Source organism: Choristoneura fumiferana, chromosome 9, assembly GCF_025370935.1.
Source record: "Choristoneura fumiferana chromosome 9, NRCan_CFum_1, whole genome shotgun sequence".
Classification (NCBI taxonomy): Eukaryota; Metazoa; Arthropoda; class Insecta; order Lepidoptera; family Tortricidae; genus Choristoneura; species Choristoneura fumiferana.
Genome location: NC_133480.1, coordinates 4,542,554 through 4,566,526, shown reverse-complemented (window position 1 = coordinate 4,566,526; position 23,973 = coordinate 4,542,554). Strand labels below are relative to the sequence as shown.

At 37.4% G+C, this 23,973-nt stretch overlaps 1 protein-coding gene across 1 annotated transcript in view; it reads left to right on the top strand.

Annotated features, from left to right (window-relative positions):
- The window catches only part of LOC141431025 (uncharacterized), a 33,982-nt gene extending 12,286 nt beyond the window's left edge, over positions 1-21,696 (top strand). Inside the window, exon 2 of the mRNA XM_074091986.1 lies at positions 20,299-21,696. Within this exon, the coding sequence (XP_073948087.1) occupies positions 20,299-21,279 (981 nt within the window). The 3' untranslated portion in view covers positions 21,280-21,696. The remainder of the gene's footprint in view (positions 1-20,298) is intronic.
- Positions 21,697-23,973: the final 2,277 nt, after the last annotated feature.

The following is a 23,973-nucleotide window of genomic DNA, read 5'->3' as shown; positions in this document are numbered from 1 at the left end:
ATGCGAATCTGCAGCGAATCACTCTAGCGCGGGGAACGGTACGGGGAGGGCGGTACGCGCCGCCCTTTGTCCTTGGTTTACGCTGGCCCTGCGTGTGCGTGCGTCGCTCGTTAGTAGTGACTCGTCAGCTGTGCGCGAGAGTTACGTAATATTATTTTGGTGAATTCTCTTCGTATCATAAACGCGATCTAACTACTTACGACTTGGACTGATAACGGATTTGATATTTCTTGGTGATACTGGTGGTGTGTGTGCACATACTGTTCGACGACCTTGGCTTTCTTATATGGACTTTGCATTTTTATGTTACAAAAATGGATAAACAGGGTAAGTACCTACCTAGATGCATTTTAGTCAATATTACCAAGTACTTATAAAAAATGGGTCCATATATCGGCTCGCATACTGACAAACGATGATTTGGACAAAAAATAATTATGGTTTTACTAGAAAAGAGAAAAGAGTACCTATGCGAACTATGGCGCTCCCATAAAAAATAATTATTAATGTTCTTGTTTCCAGAAGTGAAAAGATCATCGAAGACAAGATTATGGTTATCGGCTCGTAGGAAAAAAAAGGACCGGCTCGTCATAAAAAAGAAAACATTAATCCTAATAGGTAAGTTATAACTAGGACAGTAGCGTAAGATTTTTCTTCCTTGTCCTCTATTACAAGCTTTTATTTAGTTTCACCTGTCCCGATATTTGTCTGTAATCAAATCTTGCATTCGACCAACTTCTAGCAGTCGGATTGACTTGAAATTTTGCATAATTATGTAAATTGCGTGACAATACAATAATCTGGTAGCTGACATCCTGGTAGTCCGGCCAGAATCGTCTCCGAAGGACGGAACTCTTCAACTGTTACAATGTTATCGACTTGTTTTTGGTATAGGTACAAAATAAATGTAGTTTGGGTAACAATGCTAGTAAAGTCGACAAAAAGTACAGTCAGCAAAAAAGCTTGTATTAAAAATGAATTTTCGTACTCGTACCTTTATTTATTATTTTTGTACGACGTAGGTACACCACACAAACTTGTTATTTCACTTATACAGGTCATAGCACTGTAATAGCACATTGTGTATTAGGGCGGTAAGTAAGGTATTACGAACGAAGTATTACCTCTGGTAGTCTCTGTTATTACTTTGACTAATGGCGACTGACGTCATTTCACCATGTATGTATTTTTCACATGTGCAGTACGCTTGGCACCGGAGAGCATGCCAGTGAGCAGTCTGATAGTGATAACAATACCGATCCTCCACCTCAACCTCTAAATTTAAGCAGGTTAGTGTTTTTATTATTATTTTTACTAGTTTACAATCTTTTATTTAACTTGCAATGTATGTACCTATGTACTCGTATGTATGTATGTGAGGCTCAAATCCTGCGAGTTGAATTTGACTCAGTTTCAGTGGTCGAATTGACTTGAAATTTGGTATACTTATGTGAATTGCGTGACAATACAATAATCTGGTAGCTGACATCCTGGTAGTCCGGCCAGGATCGTCTCCGCAGGACGGAATTCTTCAACGGTTAATGGCATCGACTTGAAATTTCGTATGATGTAGTTTAATAGGTAACAATGCTAGTAAAGTCGACAAAAAGTACAGTCAGCAAAAAAAAAAGCTTGAACAGATTTTTTTTTTTACCAAAAACTTATTTCACAGCTACTTACGTTTTTCACTTGTAGTTTTATTTTCGCTCTTGACTGCAACTGCACTGAGACTAGTACCTACTCGTACCTATATTGACACGGCTATTAAAGATGATTTCAGTTTATTATCTTGATCGATGTACACCGCACTTCTGTTATTTCACTTATACAGGTCATAGCACTATAATATCCCATTGTTCATTAAGGGCGATAAGTAAGGTATTACGAACGAAGTATTACCTCTGGTAGTCTCTGTTATTACTTTGACTAATGGCGACTGACGTCATTTCACTATGTATGTATTTTTTACATGTGCAGTACGCTTGGCACCGGAGAGCATGCCAGTGAGCAGTCTGATAGTGATAACAATACCGATCCTCCGCCTCAATTTCAAAATTTTAGCAGGTTGGTGTTTTTATTATTATTTTTACAAGCTTTTACCTTGCAATAGTTGCAATGTATGTACCTATGAATGTATGTGCAGGTAAAATCTTGCGAGTTGAATTTGACCCACTTCTTCCACATTTGGTACGGAAAAGTAGTTTGGATGAAAATGCAAGTACAGTCAGCAAAAAGCTTGTATTAAAAATGTAGTCGCGCGCACAATATGGCACCGAAAATCGAAACGTATTTTTTGCATAGCGTCACCGGCGTTAGAAGTTTTCTGTAGTAGTGTACGCCTCATAATGCAGTATCAAATATTTTTATTTCACCGTATACTCTGATTTAACCTTGCATGGTATAAATATAACGTAACTTTTTTTTTCCTTTCAGAAATTTGAGTCCGAGTACTCCGTCCTCGACACCATCATTACAAATTGAACTTGATCATGATAGCAATGAGGAAGTCGTACGTAAAATGACAGGTCGACGAATTTTCAATGTTCAATATTTATTTGAACAAATGAAGGCTGTGGATCATAGTCCATTTAATTGCAGCTTTAAAGATATGGATTTTGTGAAGGAGTCGAGAATCGGATTCCAGTCAACTTTTCTTTTCAAATGCAAAATGTGTGGCAAAAAAGAAGCATTTAATAATGAAAAACTAGAGTCTAAAATTAATAAAAATGTTGTTCAAGCAGTCGTATGTTCGGGTAGTGGCTTTTCCCAATTAGATGAGCTTTGCGCTCATTTAGATATGCCATGTATAGCGGAGAAAACATTTGGGAAAGAGAATTTGTTGCTTGGGGATGTTTTAAAAGATATCTCTTTGAAGAGCATGTTTGAGGCAGGACTCGAAGAAAAACAAATGGCAATTGAAAAAGGAAACGTAGACGCTGATGGCGTTCCCTACATCACAGTAGTAGCGGACGCATCGTGGGGAAAAAGATCATATCGTACCAGCAATTATAATTCATTATCCGGGTAGCGTGCATTATTGGGTATGAAACTAAAAAGGTTCTCTTTTTAGGAATACGGAATTCTTATTGCTCTGTATGCGCTGTTGCAAGTAATAAAAAGATTGAGGTCAAGAAACATAAATGTTTTAAAAACTGGTCTGGTAGCTCCACAGCAATGGAAGCCGACGGTGTAGTAGAAGGTTTTAAATGCAGCATAAATATGCATGGCTTGAAATACACCAAACTTATTGGTGATGGCGATAGCAGTGTCATGAGTGCTTTAAACGAAGCATTGCCATATGGCCACTCCACTGCTATACACAAAATAGAATGCAGTAATCATTTATTACGAAATTATTGCACTAAATTGAGAAATTTGACAAAAAAAACTGAAAATAAACAAGGACCTGTCCCTATTATCATGAGGAAATGCCTAAATGATAACATATTGCGACTACGAAAGGCAATTAAAGGAGCAATAGACTTTTCTTCGAAAATGGAAGGGAAAACTTTTACTGAGAAAGTAAATGAATTAAAAAAAGACCTACGAAACGGGCCTTGCCACGTTTTTGGTGAGCATGCCAACTGCAAAACATATTTTGTAATGGCCCGAAACCAGGCGAAGAAAACTTCATAGGCCAAATGAAAGATTGTGGCTTGTGGTATGACATATACACCGCTATAAGTCCTATTTTAAACAATGCCGAAAGTCTCCTTATGGGGCAAACAAACAATATTGTTGAGCAGTTTAATGCACTAATCGCAAAATTTATAGGAGGCAAACGAATAAATTACTCCCTTCGTGGATCTTATGAGTCCCGTTGCTACGCAGCTGCTACAAAAAGAAACACCGGGAGTCTTGTAGCAACCATGAGTAAAGTATTAACAAAAAATGAAGAACTGGGGACTTACACGCAGAAGTATGAGAAGAGGCAGGCAGAAAAGGCGAAAAGAAAATCAAGCCAAGACAAAAAATCAAAACGAAGAAAACGTATCGCAGGACCCGATGAACATTACGGTGATATCGAAAAAGAACCAGATATGGAAGTTGAGCACTACGAAAAAAGAAAACAAGCACTCTTAGCAGACTTTTCAAAAAGTAAAATAGAACTTGAAAATATCCAAAAAGATACCGTTGGGCAGGCAACGAACCCTGAATGGATCAAACAACGAAAAATACGCCTTACTGCGTCAGTGTTTGGTCAAATATGTAAGAGAAGAGCTGCCACGTCGTGTAAAATATTATAAAAACACTCTTATATAGCAATTTTAAAGGTAGCGATGCTACTAGATACGGCAATGAGAATGAGCCCATCGCTTTAAAAGAGACTGAAGCTGCACTAGGAGTGCAAGTATCACCTTGTGGGTTATACATCCTCGAGGAACACCAGTATTTAGGCGCGAGTCCCGACGGAGTCATAGACGAAGAAACAATTGTGGAGATCAAATGCCCAGCTTCGGCGGCAAATATGACGCCAACAGAAGCTATTTTAAAGAAAAAAATTACTTTCTGTGTGTTGGACGAAAGTGATCCTCAGAAAATAAAACTGAAGCAAAATCACAACTACTTTTATCAAGTACAAGGTCAGTTAAATATTACAAAAAAAGATACTGTATCTTCGTGGTGTGGACTCCAAAAGGCATATTATTCGAAAAAATCGAAAAGGATACAGGATTCTGGGAGAGCATATTAAATAAATTGAGAAAATTTTACATGGAATGCATACTACCTGAAATTATAGATCCGCGTCTACCTAGAAAGTTACCGATACGAGAGAGTTCTTAAAATAAGCGAATTTTCATACTTGTATGTATTAAAAAATAAAACACAATATTGTATGACTTTTTTATTTTATTCAATACACCCAATCTTCAATGTGTCCAATCAAGTTGATGTTGTAGTCTATAGATATTATACTTTTCACTTCTCATGCTCGTAAAGTTCGTTTTTATGCTGAGATTAAGCGACATAAAATGACTTTTTATGCTCTAGTGCATAAAATAAAATCTTTGTCTAAGACCAAGCTAATCAGGTGTCAACCAGCCACAAACAGAAAGTTTTTAACTTTTTTATTTATTTATATAAAACTAAAAATTAACCAAATCAATCAAAATAAATCAATAAAATAAAAAAATAGAATTATGTATATAGTAATTCATGAAAAATAAAAGAAACATAGTAAGTGAACCATTGTTTCCACTGTTGCTATTTCCTCGAATTAATCGAAGTAAAAAGCAGTGTAAAACTCGAGCATTAAACCCATTTTTCCCTCGACGTGTCTATCCACCCTCGCCGTACCGGAACGAACGTCTTAAAATCGTAAACGTCGTAAAATGGCTCGTTTTATGCTCTTGTTGTACAATCGACTATTTCACTTCTCATGCTCGTAAAGTGCGTGTTCATGCTGCATCTAGGCAACATACAATAACTTTTTATGCTCTAGTGCATAAAGTAGAATCTTCGTCTAAGGTCAAGGCAATCAAGGTGTGAAACCACAAACAAAAGAGTTTCTACATATTTTTTTATTTTTTTACACCTAAAAATCAATCAAATCGATGAAAATAAATCAATAAAACTAATATAGTAAAGCATGAAAAATAAAAGGTACAAAATAAGTGAACATTTATTTTTACTATTGCTATTTCATTTCTTCGCAAGCGAAGTGAAAAGCAGAGTGTAAAACTCTAGCATTGAGCCCATTTTCCCCTCGACGTTTCTATCCACCCTCGCCGTGGCTCGGGTGGCTATATGAACGTCTCGGGTAAAATTGCTCGTTTTATGCTTTTGTTGTACAATATACTATTTCATCACACTTGCTCGTAAACAGTGTCGTAAGCTGCAGGCTAACTTGGTTGCAGTCCTTAATAAAACCTAAGGGCCTTTTTTTGGCGTTATGAGTTGTTGCGCGTACTAATACTGCTGCGCGCGCAGGTTCTGCACGACTAGCAGGAGGACCTCGTGCACGCATGTCAGGCACATGCTGCGGGAGGCGGAGGGCGGCTGGTAGCTGGCGCTGCCAAGAACTGCACCAGCGGTATCGGCAATTTTTGTAACAATAATATTTTTCTTTTACACATATACAATTTTACTCGCAAATGTGATGAAAACATTGTAAGTCGCACGGGCGGTACTATAATTATGAACATCGACCTAGTCCTCAGTCTTTGACTTTGAGCTTCTAATACTCTCGTTCGTAATTTCTTATTAACCGCCCTTAAGACATAATGTACTATTACGCCACACCTGGCCATAATGTGAGTTTTACCGCCCGCTATGCGTATGGTAAAACCCACTTTCTGGCAAGGTGAAGACGTAAAATTGTGTACTCACCATGGGCAGTAAAAAAGTTTTACAGCGTAATGTGTAGTGTAATGTACATTTACGTTTTTGGAACGCCAAATAATATCCTAGCCGGTAGCTGCCCTCCCGCGCTGTATATATTATAATCTTGGTCTGGAGATGTTCTACTGTTATATTCTACTTAGATACTGCAATAATTTCACCATTGTATGAAGATATTTTACTGCAATATTGTTACTGTGACATGTCTCTAGCTCCGCCTTCCCGCTAGCGCGCTCTTGCTTTCTTTCTAGCGCCCTGTCTTACTCTAGGTGAAACAACAACATTTTAAAGCGTTAGCGCGTGATCTCAACGCGGAGTTGAGCGCTACTTGCTGCGGACTCTTAACCAATGCACCTACTGCAATGCTATAATTCTTATTATTATAATTCTTCATTTACCTACCCTCGCAAAGCACTGTCACAGTATAACAAGTTTTCCCTACAGTAGGCCGACGCCTTTGAAGTTGAGCGTTACCGCAGCCTATATATTCTTATGAAATCTTAGTTCCTTATTTATGCGAAATGTAGATTTTCACGCACTCACAGTACCTACATGTCGTATGCCCACTAATACGTTTTATTATAAATGTAAATGTTAAAAAACGCGATAGCCCTAGAAGACTTGTCCCAAGCTACTAAGTACGGCGAAGTATGCAGCTGGGGCTCCTCCCAACCCGCGTCTCACCCCTCACGCCCCGCACGATTGCTCTGTCTAGACGTCTCCGTCGGATTACTGTAGGGAAACTTGCTATACTGTGACACAGCTCTAGTGGAAACAGCTGAGCGGAGCGAGGAGATAAGTAAATGAAGCGTTTCTATTGGTTCATCAAAAACACGTTCCTCGTAACATATTATGTCCAGTGCAAAGCTTCCGCTGTATGTGAAACACTTTGCTCGTGTATTTGACCAGCTGTCAATTAGAACAGCGTTGAGTAAAAACGGGGTACTTTGTCGCTCTAACTCTTGTTGTTTCTTACACCGCAACAGCAGTAGCCTGCGTAATTCGCTAAAACGATATGGTGTTAAAATAATCTCTTTGCTCGTAAACAGGCCGAATTTGAATAACAAATGCAAGTTTCACTCGCTCGCTACAATGTTATGAAGCGTTCAAGGTGTGAACTCAATATTTTGTAAGAGAAATCTATTGAGTTTAAATATTCATGAAATACTTAGAGTATTTTTGAAAATGTTGTATATTCGAGTTGGTAAGACACGAGTTAGAGTGCAGAATTTATGAGCGAAGTTTTTCAACCTTAGCTGTTATCACCATCCGCCCAGCTAAATCCATATCAATCCTTACCTACTAAGATTAAAAATGCGAAACTAATTGTGTGTGTTATATTACCTCTTGCTTTAACTGCTGAACCGATTTACAGTAAATTTTGTACGGAGATTATTTGAGACGTTGGGAAGGGCATAAGACACTTTTTACCCCAGAAAATAAGCTATTCTTAAATTAATATAGTTTTCAAAAATATCTTTACTAATTACTTATCTAATTAAACAAGTAGGTTGGTGGGTGGAGGTGGTAGGTTGTAAGTAGTTTAGGTCTTAGTTTGTAGGTTATATTATAAGTTTAGGTTAATTTTTCTATCATTTGTCTATGTATATTTTGTGTTGTTGATTAATAATAAAGATTGGTTTTATAATTAATAGATAATTTAATAGATAATAATATGTAAACTGGAAACATTTATTGTGTGAATTTAATTTAGTATATTTATTGATTTAATATTGAAGTAAAATATAGGTTACCAAAATGACCTGTTAACAAAAAATAATGGACATATAGCCGATTAAAATTTTGTGTGACGTCACGCCTACGCAACTTTTTACTAACATTCTCGAACTTTCACGAGCTTCGACTTTGTAATTTTTTGTTTGGTTGAAAAAAGAAAAATACGTTACAGTCTAATTGACGGACTAAATATTTAGAATAAGTACCTAGTATTTTTTTACCCGTGAAACTATCCAATTTTAATACATCCCGCGGGCGCGAGACAAAAAACCATTATCGAGCATTCCTTCATTTACAGACTGATTGCTCTACATAGAATACCAATCCGCAAGTCAAAGGCCCAGTAAGGTCGCCCCTCTTCCGGCTACGTTTTCCCCCTCCGTGAGCTGCATCCATTGTTTGTCATTGTTCAACTCTTGCGCTGGAACTTTGTCTAGTTACGGAGTCAGATATCGTCTCAGACGAGCGACATTTTGTTTGAGAAGTAGTATAATGAGGCTGATTAACATTTAAGAGAAAAAAAAACAAAGCCATAAAAAGGCCGCTCTACACGCTTCTTAGAGTCTTGGCGCAAGGGTCTCTATCGAAATTGATTATTGCGTCCCTTGCGAAGTTAGACCTTTGAACTTCGTGTCGTGCAGACGGACTTACGCTGATAGTAAGGTACCAATATAATTATGAGAGTAGGGACCTTAGATAAAGGTTTTATTTAACCTATGCACTGGAACACTATGTCACCAAGATCCAGCATAAATACGAGGTTTACAAGCATGAGAAGGGAAAACTATTTCTTTTTCTTGTGTCAATTTTGATGTAGTTCTAGTTGGAAGTCAAAGATTAATACCAGCAGCCTAGAGCAACCTAAAGCTCAGCTTAGACTTGCAAGGAAAATGGTATAGGTTGAATTACATTGCGAGGTCGTAAAGGGAACGACTTTGAAGGGGTCAGTCCAACGCAGCAATGGAATGCTACTTACACGATTTTTCTTGCATGTCTAACTGGGGTAAGCATATAGTATATCTTTTATCGAGGGACTAAAATAAGCCAATATATACCCGAGGTGGTTAGCCACCCGAGCTTTAGCGAGGGTGTCTATTTATCCGAGGGTTTATATTGACTTTTAGTCTCGACTCGAGGTGAAATACACAAACTGGAATAATTAGAATGGCGCCACCTTCTATGCGGAAAAAGCATAGAACTCAGACCACGTAGACTAAGAACGTAACATTTTCGTCATAAAAATGGTCCACACACAATCTTATTTTATGCCAAAAACTAAGCAAGTACTGGCTGTTTGAGTCTATCTAAGTCACTCGAAGTAAATTAAAAAAATAATTACTTTTACTCCCTAGGGACTAAAGGTACTCACTTTACTCCCGCCTCGTAAGGCTATATTGACCTACTTTTAGAGCATGAGAAGTGAAAACATCCTTTTTAACCACAGTGAGTGCGAAAGGGATGCAGTATGTCAACGTAAATATTAGTTAGAGCAACGGTAGCCAGGTTAAAGGAAGTATTTGACAAGAGTCCAGCCAATGGCGTGACTAATAACCATTACATTAAGTAACCGGGTCCACCCTAGAAGCATACGCCATAAAGACGACATTGCGTTGTGTAAGCGACACGTGTAATTTAGGTAACTCTTGGAGCGTGATGGTTTCGATTAATCGCGCAAAATGTACGTAATTTCTCTTTTGTCATTTCGCGTTTGATCGGACGTTTCCTTCCTCTGTTATCAGTTACCGTCTACCACTTTTTAATTTGTTATTTAAACTCGTAGTTTGGACCTAATCCAGTTTTTTAGCAGTCGAAAAGTAGAAAGAGTGTATTTCCACACATATCATTTTAAAATCGACCTGCTGATGGTAATTTAGAAGTGTGTGCGTCCGTATTTATTTCAAATAAGTCTAGCTGTTTTACTGTGAAAAACTGGTGAAGAAGTAAATACCCACAGAAACACAACCCACATACTCCCAATCTTCCACGATTTAACTACTTAGACCCGAAATCCCCGAATACATTACATCCCTAATTCCAGCCCATTTCAAAAAGTTTAAAAGAAAACAAGTACTTACTACTGTTGTTATAGATACACCTCAACATAAGTAGGAACAAAGCTCGAACAAAGTAATTTAAGTATACGAAGTAACAACAAAAATGGCGCGAAATAAAGTTCAGTTACGCATCATGCACGCGAACTATATTCAAATTGACAGGAAACCGGACAATCACATGGGATTATCATTATCTTAACATCTATGACTTCCCTTAGTTGTATAATGCACGTAATGTGTCCGTCAACAATTATACTGTTTTACTTTCACCGCTTCCGAATCACAATGGAGTCACATCAGTCCGCCATGATGCTCAACAAAGGAACAATGACACTGACAAGTGACCATTTTACAAAATAGCGCGCGTTGCGTAAGCTGCGTTCATATTTTAGAACTAATGGACACGTTCAAAAACAAACATCATTGAACCTGAATTTGCTATGCTTGTCGTAGTTTATGGTAACCAGAATGGTTCGTAACTAATCAAAAACCAAATAGAATTGTCGCGAAACGTTATCGTGATTTTATGTTTTGCCTTGACCCTGCTCGTTTCAACCTACATTTCTTTCGGAAAGTGTTTTACCGAGTCAAATACATGCTAAATGATGGTAAAATATGCATATCTCAGTTGCTACGATTAAATGTGAGTTATAAATCGATTTCTAATTTCGCTTGACGAGAAAACCGCTGTTTAGCATTTCTCCCTGCAAAATACATGGTAAGATAGTAAAATAACTAAGATGATTTGTGGTCTTAGAAAAGGGAAAGAGCTAAGTCTATGCACGATTTGCGTCAGTCGAGCACTTTGTTCTTTTGGTGGTTAAGTACTCGTAATTGAATGGCGAGCAAAATTAAAAAGCACAAAGTTATTGTCAACGTTTTGCTTTCACTGTAAAATCCTGACTGGCTGTGGTATTAACCCGTGGTTAGACACTTTCGATGAGATAGCATAGATAGGTTTAGTACTATCAAGTTGGCGTGAACTGCGTCAAAAATGCGATAGTTGAACCATGAAAATTTAGATACTTTTCGACTAGACCGTTTTCCGTTTTTTCTAGTGGTCGAATTGATTTGAAATTTAGTAGAGTAAGTTAACAGATATCTGTAGGTTAAAGTATACAATGCAAACTTACGTACGATAAAAAAAATACATTCGGAAGAAAGATTGTAAAAAACATATTTTTGTTTGTTTATAAGTTGTATTAGGTAGGTCAAAGTCAAATTTCACCCACTTGCCACTTCCATGATGGTTAAATTTAAGTACCTGAAATTTAGTTTTCATACGTGGATTGATAATGTAAGTAGGGCTGTTGAAAAACAAACACATAAAATAGTAGTAGAGTATATAATTATTTATCGTCGCTAGTATTATGTCTAACCAGTCTTGTTCTCGACCAGTATTCCGAGCTCTGTACCATTTTATTCTTATTTTTTAATGTTATTAGCAACTTAACTCCACCTCCACCTGCCTACGGTCACTGACTGACCACGGCTAAGAAAGAAACGAGTTGTGTCGCAAATAAGGTGAAGTTGAGAGTCGTATTTGTTTTGAACTTGTAGAAAGCATATAGTGCAGCGTGGGCAAACAGGTTTTCAGTTTCACATTTATGGCAATGATTATAAATAGCTATAACTCAGCCAGTTATACCTATAGATGTGCTAGATCCTTATGTATGGCTATAACTGGTTAGAGTTTAATTTTACTTCAATAGGTACAATAGGCTAGTCCGTAAGTTAATTTTCAAAAAATATAGGACACGTATAATTTCTTTTCTAATTTAATAAAAAAAATATGAAGATATTAGCCAGTTAAAGTTCCGCGCTGACGTCACCTATGTACAGTCGAACAAATTGAATCATGGCCCAGGGTGGAACCTTTTAATAATCAATGATTTCCTTGACAAATGTATGAGATGTCAACATGACATTAGTAGCACAAAGGTTCCCTGGGCTATGATTCGATTTATTCGACTGTACACTTTTTACGGAAGAGTGACGTCTCTAACTAGCCCCCCACTCTCAAAATTTCATCCGGTTCATCTTTGTATAAAATATGTTCAATATTTTCTGATAATGTACAGTCACCAGCATTAATATCTACCACAGCGGAGTGTGCAAAAATATCTGACACATCCTTCCGGCCCTAGAAATAGAGTTGTATCAGATTATACACGCTTGTTGTGTCAGATATTGGTGCTGGTGACTGTACCTAACACGGATTAAGTTACATACTAAATAACGCAGCGGCACGACCCACTGTCGTCCAGTTTGCGGTTAAAAATCCTTTCTAACCTTTTGACAGACAATAAGGGTCCCTGTTTTGGATGTGGCGACTCCTAGAGTGCATTTCAAGTGAACAAATATAGGTACTTAACAACTCCAATGGAGAGAGCTATGCTTGGAGTTTCTTTGCGCGATAGAATCCGGAATACGGAAATTCATCGAAGAACTAGTCATCGACATAGCTGGAAAAATATGCAAGCTGAAGTGGCAATGGCCGGGTCACATCGCTCGAAGAACAGATAACCGTTGGGGGAGAAAAGTCCTCGAGTGGCAACCACGAACTGGAAGATGAAGCGTTGGCAGGCCTCCCACCAGGTGGACTGACGATATCGTGAGAGTTGCGGGAAACCGGGGATGCAAGTGGCGAGTTGTCGTTCATCGTGGCGTTCTAAGGGGGAGGCCTTTGTTCAGCAGTGGACGTCTTCCGACTGATGATGATGATGATGATGAACAACTCCAACATCCTGAATCGCGCCATCGATCTCAACTCAGACGTATAAAATACAACTTCGGACTTCGGTCCCCAGGCATAATATCTACCTGGAAAGAGATCTCTATTGTGACCTCCCTCCACATGGGAAAGTTACGGATGCCCTAAAACAGTAAATGCATTTTGAATTACTCCTACCGTTGATGTTATTCTCGGTCACAGTTCTCGGTCAATCTGTTGGAACAGCATCTTTGAAATAAGGCGCTAACTGCAGTTTGAATTCCTCGCACAGGCAATTGCTACGGTAATCTGTATACCGTTCAGCGAGCTAAGACTCAAAATAAATTGGCAAAGAGCACTGTTAGTTTGATGCTGCGTTTGGTGTGAAGATAAAATCTACCGCCACCTAGTCATCAATCAAATATAGGAAAACATACTCTCCTTCGGGCGGTCGGCTAAAAACTAGCGCTAAATAGGGCACTAGCACAAAAGGTAAACAGTTTTTCTGAATGTCTTAAATGTTGAACATAAAACTACCGTGAGACTCACTCATATTAAATGATATTGTAACGGATAACTCACGTCTGATATCGAGTTTAGCTCGACATTGTTTCGGCCTATTTCGTAGGTAGGCAGCCGCCGAGTCTCGTGCTCCTGTGAATAAGGGCTACGAAATAGCCCGAAACATGTCCAGCTAAACTCTATTTAAGACGTGAGTTATCCGTTACAATATCATTTAATATGTCTTAAATGTCTTTTAAATGTCCGTAGCATGCCATTTATTTATTTATTTATCGTATGGCATACATTTAAAATAGGCTTATAATAGATAGGTACATACACACAAAGTTACAAAATACAAAAGCAATAACGATACAACATACTAAATGTCAACATTCAAACGTAGCATGCCATAATATCATATTATTATATGGGCATTAAATTCTAAATATTTATTTATCCCTAAATTTTATTTATAATCCAATTTCGTATTTCCTTCACATTGATTACACGTAGGTATATGAATAACGATAATACGTGTTTTTATACATTAACACGCACATGCAAAATCGTGCTCATCTCCGTTTTAGCAGCACGTACAATCGTACATTGACGTAACTAAATATCGACACTTCTAAACGCATTACCGAACTTACATAAAACAAAATTATGATAATCACATTCACTTTTTGTATCATGGAAAGTAAAGGGCTTACGACTTATGCGCAAAACTGGTCATGGAGAAAGGTTATGAGGCTGTATTTTGTAGAGAAAGTTTCATCTATAGAAACCTTACTGTATCGTACCCTCATGCTGGTGCGGAATATAAGGTTCTATCTAAGTGGTGTCGGTGCGACGAAACCAAAACTTAGATTGTCGTCACGACAATTATATTTTTAACGCGACATAAAGGTAAAACATTAGTCAAGTAATTTTGCACGCCGTAAAAGGAACATAAAAACTGATTTTCCATGAAAGGGAAAGTTGTAAACGTGTCAAAGTAAAACAAATGGAAATAAATGAGACAAGTCTTAGTTATGTCCTTAAGAGGAAGTATTATACCAATTCGTTTTCTATTGCCCGCTTGTTACGATTACGAGTGCTTATTTAAAAAGCTAATGGATGTTTTGGCAAAGTTTAAGTGATATATCATAAGTTTTTGTCCGATGACATATTGCAGGCTAAACTTACAAAACTTTTTGGCCGTGCAGTGAAAGCGGTTTCTATGAATGAGTGTTAAGCAAATATTTTGAAAATATATTCGTGTCAATACTTATCCTGGCAACACAATACCACAGTATAACAAATTTCCCTACAGTAATCCGACGGAGACGTCTAGACAGAGCAATCGTGCGGGGCGTGAGGGGTGAGACGCGTGTGGGAGGAACCCAGCTGCAAACTTCGCCGTTCTTAGTAGCTTAGTTTTTTTAACATTTACATTTATAATAAAACAATTAGGGGGCAAACGAACGACATGTACTGTGAGTGCGTGCAAATCTTCATTTCACATAAATAAGGAACTAAGATTTCATCTATTTAAATAAATAAATAAATATCATGGGACACTTGACACCAATTGATCAATTGATTTATATAATTATATTTATTTGTTTTTTATATAATTAAATTCAGTAACAGGAACCTTAAGTCCGTTAAGTCTAGAAACCGAAATTATTTGTTGGTTGTTAATCCATGAAAGTATATTTTGTAGAAAAATAAAGTTTTTTATTTCAAAAATAGTATATTTTGATACTTCTTACCCCTAGTAAGTATGCCACCCTAATTCATTTCGTTTTGTATAATTTCGCAATACCAATATGTACCGATTCGTAAAAGACATCTACCTTCTAAATTTTAAATTTGTGACAACCTTTCCTTACTTGCGTAAATACCTATCTGTACATGCTGCGCTATCGCTAAACTTCAAAAGCGTCGCTCAACTTCAAACGCGGGCGGGACCAGTGCGGATTGGGAACTTCACACACACCATTGAATTGCGATGTTTTCCTGCACCGTAAAGCTTCTTGTATATTTCAAACGTAATTTCGCACATGAATTTCCAAAAACTCAGAGGTGCGAGCCGGGGTTTGAACCCACGATCCTCTGCTTGAGAGGCCATAGGTCAAACCACTCGGCCACCACGGCTTCTACGGCGTACCTATAGCTACTTTTACGGTAGTTATTATAGTTACTTACTCTAGAATCCGATCAAAAAGAGAAAGGTCAATGACCACCGGCCCGACCAGTGCTCGGCTGTTGCAATTCTTGAAATGAAAATAAACAACTAGGAACAACTTTCAGGGCTACTTTTCGATTACACACTCTCCATTTCTAGATTTTGTGATGTGTTACTTTTATAAATAGTCTTTATATACGTAAGCTTTCCAAATTACTTTTTTTTTAATAGCCTATATAGTGTCCCACTGCTGGGCAAAGGCCTCCCCTTTCTCCTTCCACTCGTCTCTGGCTACGGCAAAATGTTGCCAGTCCGGCTGGAATCGCTCCAAATCGTCCCACCACCTTATTTTAGGTCTACCTCTGGTGCCCGTCGCTTGGAACCCAATCAGTGGTGATTTTGGCCCAATGATCCGGATGCATCCGGCAGACATGTCCTGCCCAGTCCCACTTGAGTTTGGCGGTTTTTGTCCCCACATCAACAATTCGGATTTTTGAGGGCAGCCAAATGACATACGATATTTTTTTCTTATAGGTACTCCGTCCGCGTAGAAGTATGGAAAATAGTACGTCCTATTCTCAGACCTACCGAATATACACAAAACATTTAATAAAAATCGGTCAAGCCGTTTCGGAGGAGTTTTTGGTCACAAACACTATAACACGATATTTTTTTATATACATTTTAGATTTCGGGGATCTCAAATAAAATTGTTCATTTATTGATCTAGCTTGGTCTTTTCTTAGGCATTGTAACTCTCAAATAGATGGACCGATTTCGATGCGATTTTTCACGTGGAAGCCAGTTTTCTTGCGATGGTTTTTAAAATTTGTACCTATGTTTCATTAAAATTGGTTGAGCCGTATTCGAGTTATGGAACTCTGAAATGACACTGTCGGGGATTTTCAACTTTTGTATGTTGTATGTTGGTTAGGTTATTCCTTCTGAAGTACAGAACCCAAAAATACTTTTTTTTTACTTTACTTAACATGCAATGACTTACGGTTACGTGCTGTTATACCTTAATACTAATAGCTGGTAATAGTAATAACAGTTGTCCGAAAGTTCCGTTCAACATATTACCTACTAACTTTAGTTTCACTTTCTTTTTCTATTCAAGTCACGAAAGCGACGCGTGTACGGAGAATGCTAATCATCTGGGACAAGAGGATAATCAGCTGTTTTGTTGTAAACTTGTTATTTTAACAAATTTCTAGGTTTCTTCTGTTTTCCAAGGTGTAACTTAAATTGTAAGAAAATTGCTCACTGGCAATTCCTTTGCCTATTTATGGATGAATGAAAAAAAAACGTAAATCCAAAAATGGAACTAACGCGGGGAAATCTTGCAAAACTTAAATTTTTACAGTTCGCCGTGAATGTTTAGTTCCCGGTTTTTAGTTTAAATTTTGAGATTAATAAAGTACTAATAATGTAAAACTATAATAACAATAATTTAATAATGTATAGTAAATTAAATAAGGCACCCAAATCAAACGTCAACCACGTTTGTTAAGATTTTTGTCGCTCTGTATAGTCATATAGTGAATGGTTCACTTTGGGTTGTCCATGTCAGATTTTCAGTCAGTCAAACACAGGAGATACTGTTTTAGGCGTAAATAAACAATTCACGCCTGTTTAGTGTAAAATATACTGAAATCGATGCAATGAAATATAAGATCTTATAATAGAACTCTACATACTTAGACGAAAGCGATCAGTCTATATTTGGATTCTAAACACATTTCTCCCGCTTCCGCATATGAAATAATGAAATTGAGTTTCGTTCGATCGATTTGTATAAAGAACCGATTATCTACAGAATATCAGGCCTCACACTGTAAAAGTCAAGTCTATGATGGGTATTTTTTTTCTTTTCTTTTTGTATTTTCTATGAGTCATGTTACTTGAAATAAATGAATATTATTATTATTATTATTAAAATAGCTGTACATTACCTACGTCTAAAGTGTCCAGCTTTTGCGGTTTACCGCCTCGTAAATCGCAAACTACAGGAAGCGGATATCAGATCAGAATCAGATACCATCTGATATCTTAGGAAATAACTTTAAATATAGAAATGAAGCAACTGTAGTGTTACAGGTACGTATTAATTAAGTGGGCCGTAAAAATAAATAAATCTAATTTATGTCGACTTTAATTAATTGTCGCAATCAATATAGCGGCATGCCTCTCACGTCGCGCGCTGACCCGCGTTGCCAAACAAACGCCAATTGTTTCTGTATGTGGCAACACTGGTCATGGCGGGAAAATGCAAAAACGAAATGGCCGCCCTAGCCCTGAGTCTACACAGCGATCTAATAAAACTACGAATTTAAGCTCTACTACTTGTGAAATAAAGCAGTAAGCGACTGTTAGGTTAATCATGTATTGTATGAATTTCTTTCTATAGAGCTATCTATATGGTTGGATGCGGCGTTCTGCAAATGGAGCGATGCAACGTGCATTTCAATGAATTTCATTTGAAACCGCCTTAGGTTTCATAAAGTAGGTTTATGTAACGCATTGTTACGCACATACCTACTTGGGAATAAGGTTTGCAAAGGCACTGAATTTAAATGGGTAATAGTTTCAAGGCTGTTTTTTGTCGGCAAACAATATTATTTTTGCAACAAGAGAGCAAAGTTGTGTTCATTCTTTGCTTAATCATGATGATCATAACTGTGAATGCAGATTATGGATTGATTCTCATACGAAAACACCACGTATGACCAGACTTTATGGTGAAACTATGCTACGAGAGAAACATACTTCGTTTCGTACCTACTTACTAACTTTAGTGTAAAATAAGTTAAAATCACAAGCGCTTACTGCATTAGAAACTTGAAGATGTAAAAAATTATAGATTCGGTAGAACAATAGCAGTCTCAGCAATACTTCACACGTTTTGTTAAAAAAAGGCCTTGGCAAGACACCATAACCGATACTCACGTAAGACATAATTGCTTTTGGATGATGATAGAGGTCTTACAAGTAAGTTAGACGATGTGATTGTGATGTCAGTCATTGATCTTCGAGCGACTACCAGTTATTTCCATATAAAGTTTAAAGTTCAAAGTTCAAGGGTTCCGTACCGAAAGGTGACAAACAGAACCCTATTTACATTACAACGACACATACATTTTGTATCTTTATTCCCAGTTAATATGTGTAAAAACTTTATTAAGTAGGAAGTTTGTCAAAATTGGTTCTCAGTGTGTCATTCACGTTACAAAGTTATATATACCTCAAACATAATTGACAAGTGATTACAATTACATTACAATCATTTTAACTTTTTTCCATTCATTGTGTTATAATGCGACATAGAAATAACTCTCTCTTCACAGTCAACAGAGACGGTAACGTCGGTAACTTAGCAGCTTCACTTGCGACAATGATTTACGCTATTTTTTAACCCATAAAAAGCGTTGCGATACTTTCTCACTGATGAGAATAGGTCATTGCGTCACCGATAAATATTAGCCTTGTGAGAATCCGATCTGCTTCAGAAAAACATTTTAGGTCGCCTCTCAAGGTACTATCATGACAAACAATTTTAGAGCTATTGCTAGAGCACACTGTGATACAATTAACCTACTATATCCACGATATTTTCATTGGAACCTAATTCTCGTATCATTTGTTTTCAAGATTTATTTTTTATTTGGTGATGTGATTTCATACATTTTCTCATATGATCTAATTACACCTTGAACAGTCAGCTCATATTTTAAACAGAAGTTTTTAATTAAGAAGCCGTGCAGAGAAAGTTGTAACGCAAGTTCTATCAGAACGAGACAATAAGTCACGAAGTATTACAACAGGACAGTCAAAATCTAATTGTGCAAAATTTGTACCCGTTAAATAATCACTTGAGTATTCTGTGGATAGCGAAGTCTTATTACCATCTACACACCTATTTGCTCACGGAATGCTTGTAAACAGGGAATGATCTCAATGTCATGATCACGATTGACGATGTTAGTAGGTATGTGGGCGGAAGAAAGAACGCGGATGACGAAGCGATTATGCGAAATTAGACGTCGTTGACCTGCCGTAAATCTGATTTACATAAAACTTGCCTTGTTGCTAAGATTTTCTAACGTAACGGGTATTCGAGCTGTTTTTATTTACCCTGATAAAACTTTGGATGCTTTGTTTTTATTTACCTGGTGTCTATATTTTAGCGCCTCTGCTCAATTTCAAAGTATTCCAGTAGCTTCCCACGACTATTGTCTTTCCTGAATACCATCGTTATTATTCTACGTGATACCCAGTAATTTGTAAGAAATTTGTCTTAAATTAACCGCAGGAACAAATCAAACCTAACATGAATAAATTTAGATACATTTTTTATGGTAATAATAGATAGTTTCATCACGCGTGAAAGACGACCATTATCAAAGGCGAAAGCGATCTCGGTGGGAATTGGTGCATATTATCAATTGGTCACTGACGCAACATTGTGTAATAGAAGATAGATAATCCTATGAAAATTGTATTGGAGCATCCGTAAAAATAAGGCATGAAAATTAAGGTACCATCAAATTAGAAATTTGATACGATTTAGTTAACTAAGTAGCACTTTGAAACGGGGCCAAGGCTTCCTGTTAACAAGTATGACATAAAAAACCATACTATCCAACGAACCATAATGCTTTATCAAAAGGGTTAGGATCTGCAGATTCAATAAGTAGTTAATGCCCCTTTGTCCTAGTTTGCTTTGAATATGACGATGTGACATGTTCTAACGAGATCATTTTCTTTATTTCCAGATATTATGGTGCATGGTGGGCATGCTAGCGGTTCGATGGCCTCCAGCCAGCGGCCATGGTCGTCTCACTGAGCCGCCATCCCGTGCCTCTGCTTGGCGCTTCGGCTTCGACACTCCGCACAACTACAACGACCACGAGTTGTACTGTGGAGGATTCACGAGACAGTGGAAGAGGAACGAAGGCAAATGTGGCGTCTGTGGCGACGCTTGGGATACGCCCGTACCACGAGCTCACGAACTAGGAGGCCGCTTCGGAAAAGGCGTCATCGTCCGCAAATACGCACCCCAGGACGCCATCACAATCAAAGTAGAACTTACAGCCAATCACAACGGTTACTTCGAATTTAGAGTATGCGAAGAACCTAAAACAACAACACAAGAATGTTTAGACAAGAATGTTTTGAAAATTGACGGGAGAGACGGAACTAAGTATTACCCACGAGAGGGCAACAAAGTCTACGAAATGAAGTATCGGCTACCTGAAGGTCTTGAATGTCCACATTGCGTGATGCAATGGCGATATATAGCTGGGAATAACTGGGGTACGTGCGAGAATGGCACTGGGGCAGTAGGTTGTGGACCTCAAGAGGAGTTTAGAGCTTGCGCGGATATTGCTATTGAGGATCGCTTTGCTACTACAACGAAAAGACCGAGACCGAATTACGTGCCACCTGCCAAGCGGCCAAGCGTGCCGACACCGGAAGAAAATACTTCTGGCAGCGCCTGGTACGGAGTGTTGGTGGCTTTTGTCGCGTTGCTCGTTGCAGTCTCGGTTCTTGCCGGTTTCTACCTGTACTACTACCGAGGTGGAATGAGAATCAAGAGCCTCTTGAAATCAAAGGCACCTCTACCAGCGCCTGTTCCTCCTCCGCGCCACAAGCGTGCCTCTCTTTCAAGAGAGCATCCGCCCGAACTCACCACACCTAAAGTGGCTATAATCTCTGACTCTGGCTTCGAAACAGTAGATCTCAGGGCGAAATAACTTAAGATTCTTAATACCTACCACTGCCTTTAATAGTGATATTTTTAATGTGAGTGACTGTGTGAGTATGGTGTGAATAAATGACATTTTGAAGCTATGAGAGGAGATGAGATTGTGATCCTGCGATTTGTGATCCAACTACGAACACTGCATCAGTTTCTATTTGAGCGTAGAAATGTGATACTAGTTTCTGATTCAGGATTCTGGATTATAGTGTTCCTAGTTGGCGGAACGATGCCGTGTAGCGGGCCTTTTAAATATTACTCGATAGTACCTATTTAAGTGCAAAAGCGATTTTATTTAAAAAAAGAACTGAAGTTTTGATTGTACATAATAACGTCTGAATAAAATTGTAAACTGATTAATGTAATAATAATTGGGTTTAAATAAATAAATACCCTTGAGAGGAAAATATGACACCCGTTCTCTCGAATGACATTTAATGGTGTGTATTTTTTTAGTAATTCAAATTACGGAATAATTCAGTATAAAACTAAATAAAAAAGGTTCAATCTTGAACAACGTCATACCTTCATATTACCTTCACAACGATTTTAATTAAGACTTAGCAAGCAAAAGACGCTCAGACCCACGTAAGTAATGTTATCCTTATTTCGTCAGTGAACTTATACGCTGCCCTTGTTTGTCTATAAAATAAGAACTAAGACAAGTACCGTAAACTGCTTCAACTTTGCCCTCTGGCCCCAACATTGCCTGATTCGATTAAGAGTCGATAACTTAGCAATCTTATAGGTTTTAAACTTTCATTTACACGGGAATTATTATTACGGGGGATAAAAGTTTAAAAACCTAGAAGGGTGCTTGTTATCGACTCTAAATCGAATCAGGCAATGTTGGGGCAGAGGGCAAAGTTGAAGCAGTTTACGGTATCGGGCAATAACTGGACCATAATACCAATTGACCTTAAGTAATTCGATCGAGTAAATTTTAAAACCGTGCCACTGAGGCTAAATTACTTAATTTTAAGTAAGTAGTTGTAGTTGTAGTTGTAACTAAGGTAACGGCGCCTATTACCGGGTAAATCGAAATTAGACGGCCATCACCGCGGCATTTAAAATACGCATTTTATAATAAACCGATAAAATTCTTAAAAAATATATTTTACAAGATAAAAGCTTTTTAGTCCTCACTGATTTATTAGCGCTAGTGTATGTGCATGAATCAAAGATCTTGCATTCGTGATTTTCCGAAAATGCACCCGACGGAAGAGGAATTTGCCATACTAACGCGTGACACCACATACAAGCAGACTCGAATCTTATTTAGGTGTTTTACAAAATATTTATGGCAATTGAACTAATGTTATGGTTTTTAAATGGCTTTTTATAGTTTTTTGTACGAGTTCTGAATACTTTTTGTATATTTTTTGGCCCGGAAATACGATTAAAATGGAAAATAAAATACAGCGGCGATAGGCGCCATTTTTAACTGTTGGTTGTAATACCGTGGTATATCACGGTAATAGGTTAAAAGTGGTATTTTGGTTCTTCAAGCTTTATTTTTGGTATAAAATTATCGTTTATATAATTTGTTACAGTTATTCCATCTTGATCTATTCACTGCTTTAAAAACTATTTCCGTGGTATGAAAGTATTAACAAACTCTTATTTTTAGCAAAAACTTCAATACTGAATTTGTAGTTTCTATAGAAAACCGTTATTTTGCCCAGTTGTTTAAATATTGCGATGAAATTTTATATTTACTTACCAGTTATGTAATTTTGGTTATATGCCAAGGATGTAATAAGTTATTTGATTTGTAATTCAAAACACAACTCTATCCTATAGTTTTTATAGGTCGGAATTAGATTTTACAATACTCCAAATTAAGCCAATTAACGATGGTATGATCGCATAACCTCGTAATAGAATGTTTGGGCATCTATTACCGACCCATTCAATTGTCTTTGGGTCGGTAATAGGTTCTTAAAGAAGTCCCTATTACCGAGTGACATTTTATTTTTCTGTTAAAATAATTCACATTTAGGGTACCGTAAATGCAGATTTTTTTGATAAAGTTGTGACTTTTACTCAGCATGCATACATCAACTATAACTGGTGGCAAAAGCATAATAAAATACAATGGGCTGGATACACTATTCGAATCAAACTTTAGTTTTTTAATTTAAATTTTCTCAAAAAATATTTGTGTACAATACATTATACAGAACCAAAGCCATTACCTTTTTTTAATCCCTCGGTATTAAGTTCCAAAACATGTGTCGCGTTCCTTTTACCGATGGTAGAAAATTGCCGTTTTTTTATACCCTCGGTAATAGAAGCTCAATTCGCGGTAATGGAATCACAGCCCTGTCTATTACCACGGTAATAGAAGATTTGGGTATTTTGATTTCAATAATTATTTTATCAAAATACTAATAACTAAAACGAGCCCAAAAAGTTAAGACACTGAAAGTTCAATAAACGCTCTTAAATAAAAAAATATATCTCGTTTGTTAAGGAGCTTTGATACCCTTAATTTTTGGGACTCATTTGAAAACTTCCTTAAGTACCACGGTAATAGCCGCCGTTACCTTAGCTACTTTAATTAAACAAAAATATTAAATTATTTTTATGTTTTTAAAATAAACGACTTGGATAATAATTACGTAAAACCTTATTTCAGTAACCTTAATTAGTAGGTATAGTAAACACAGGTGAACTGGATTCGATT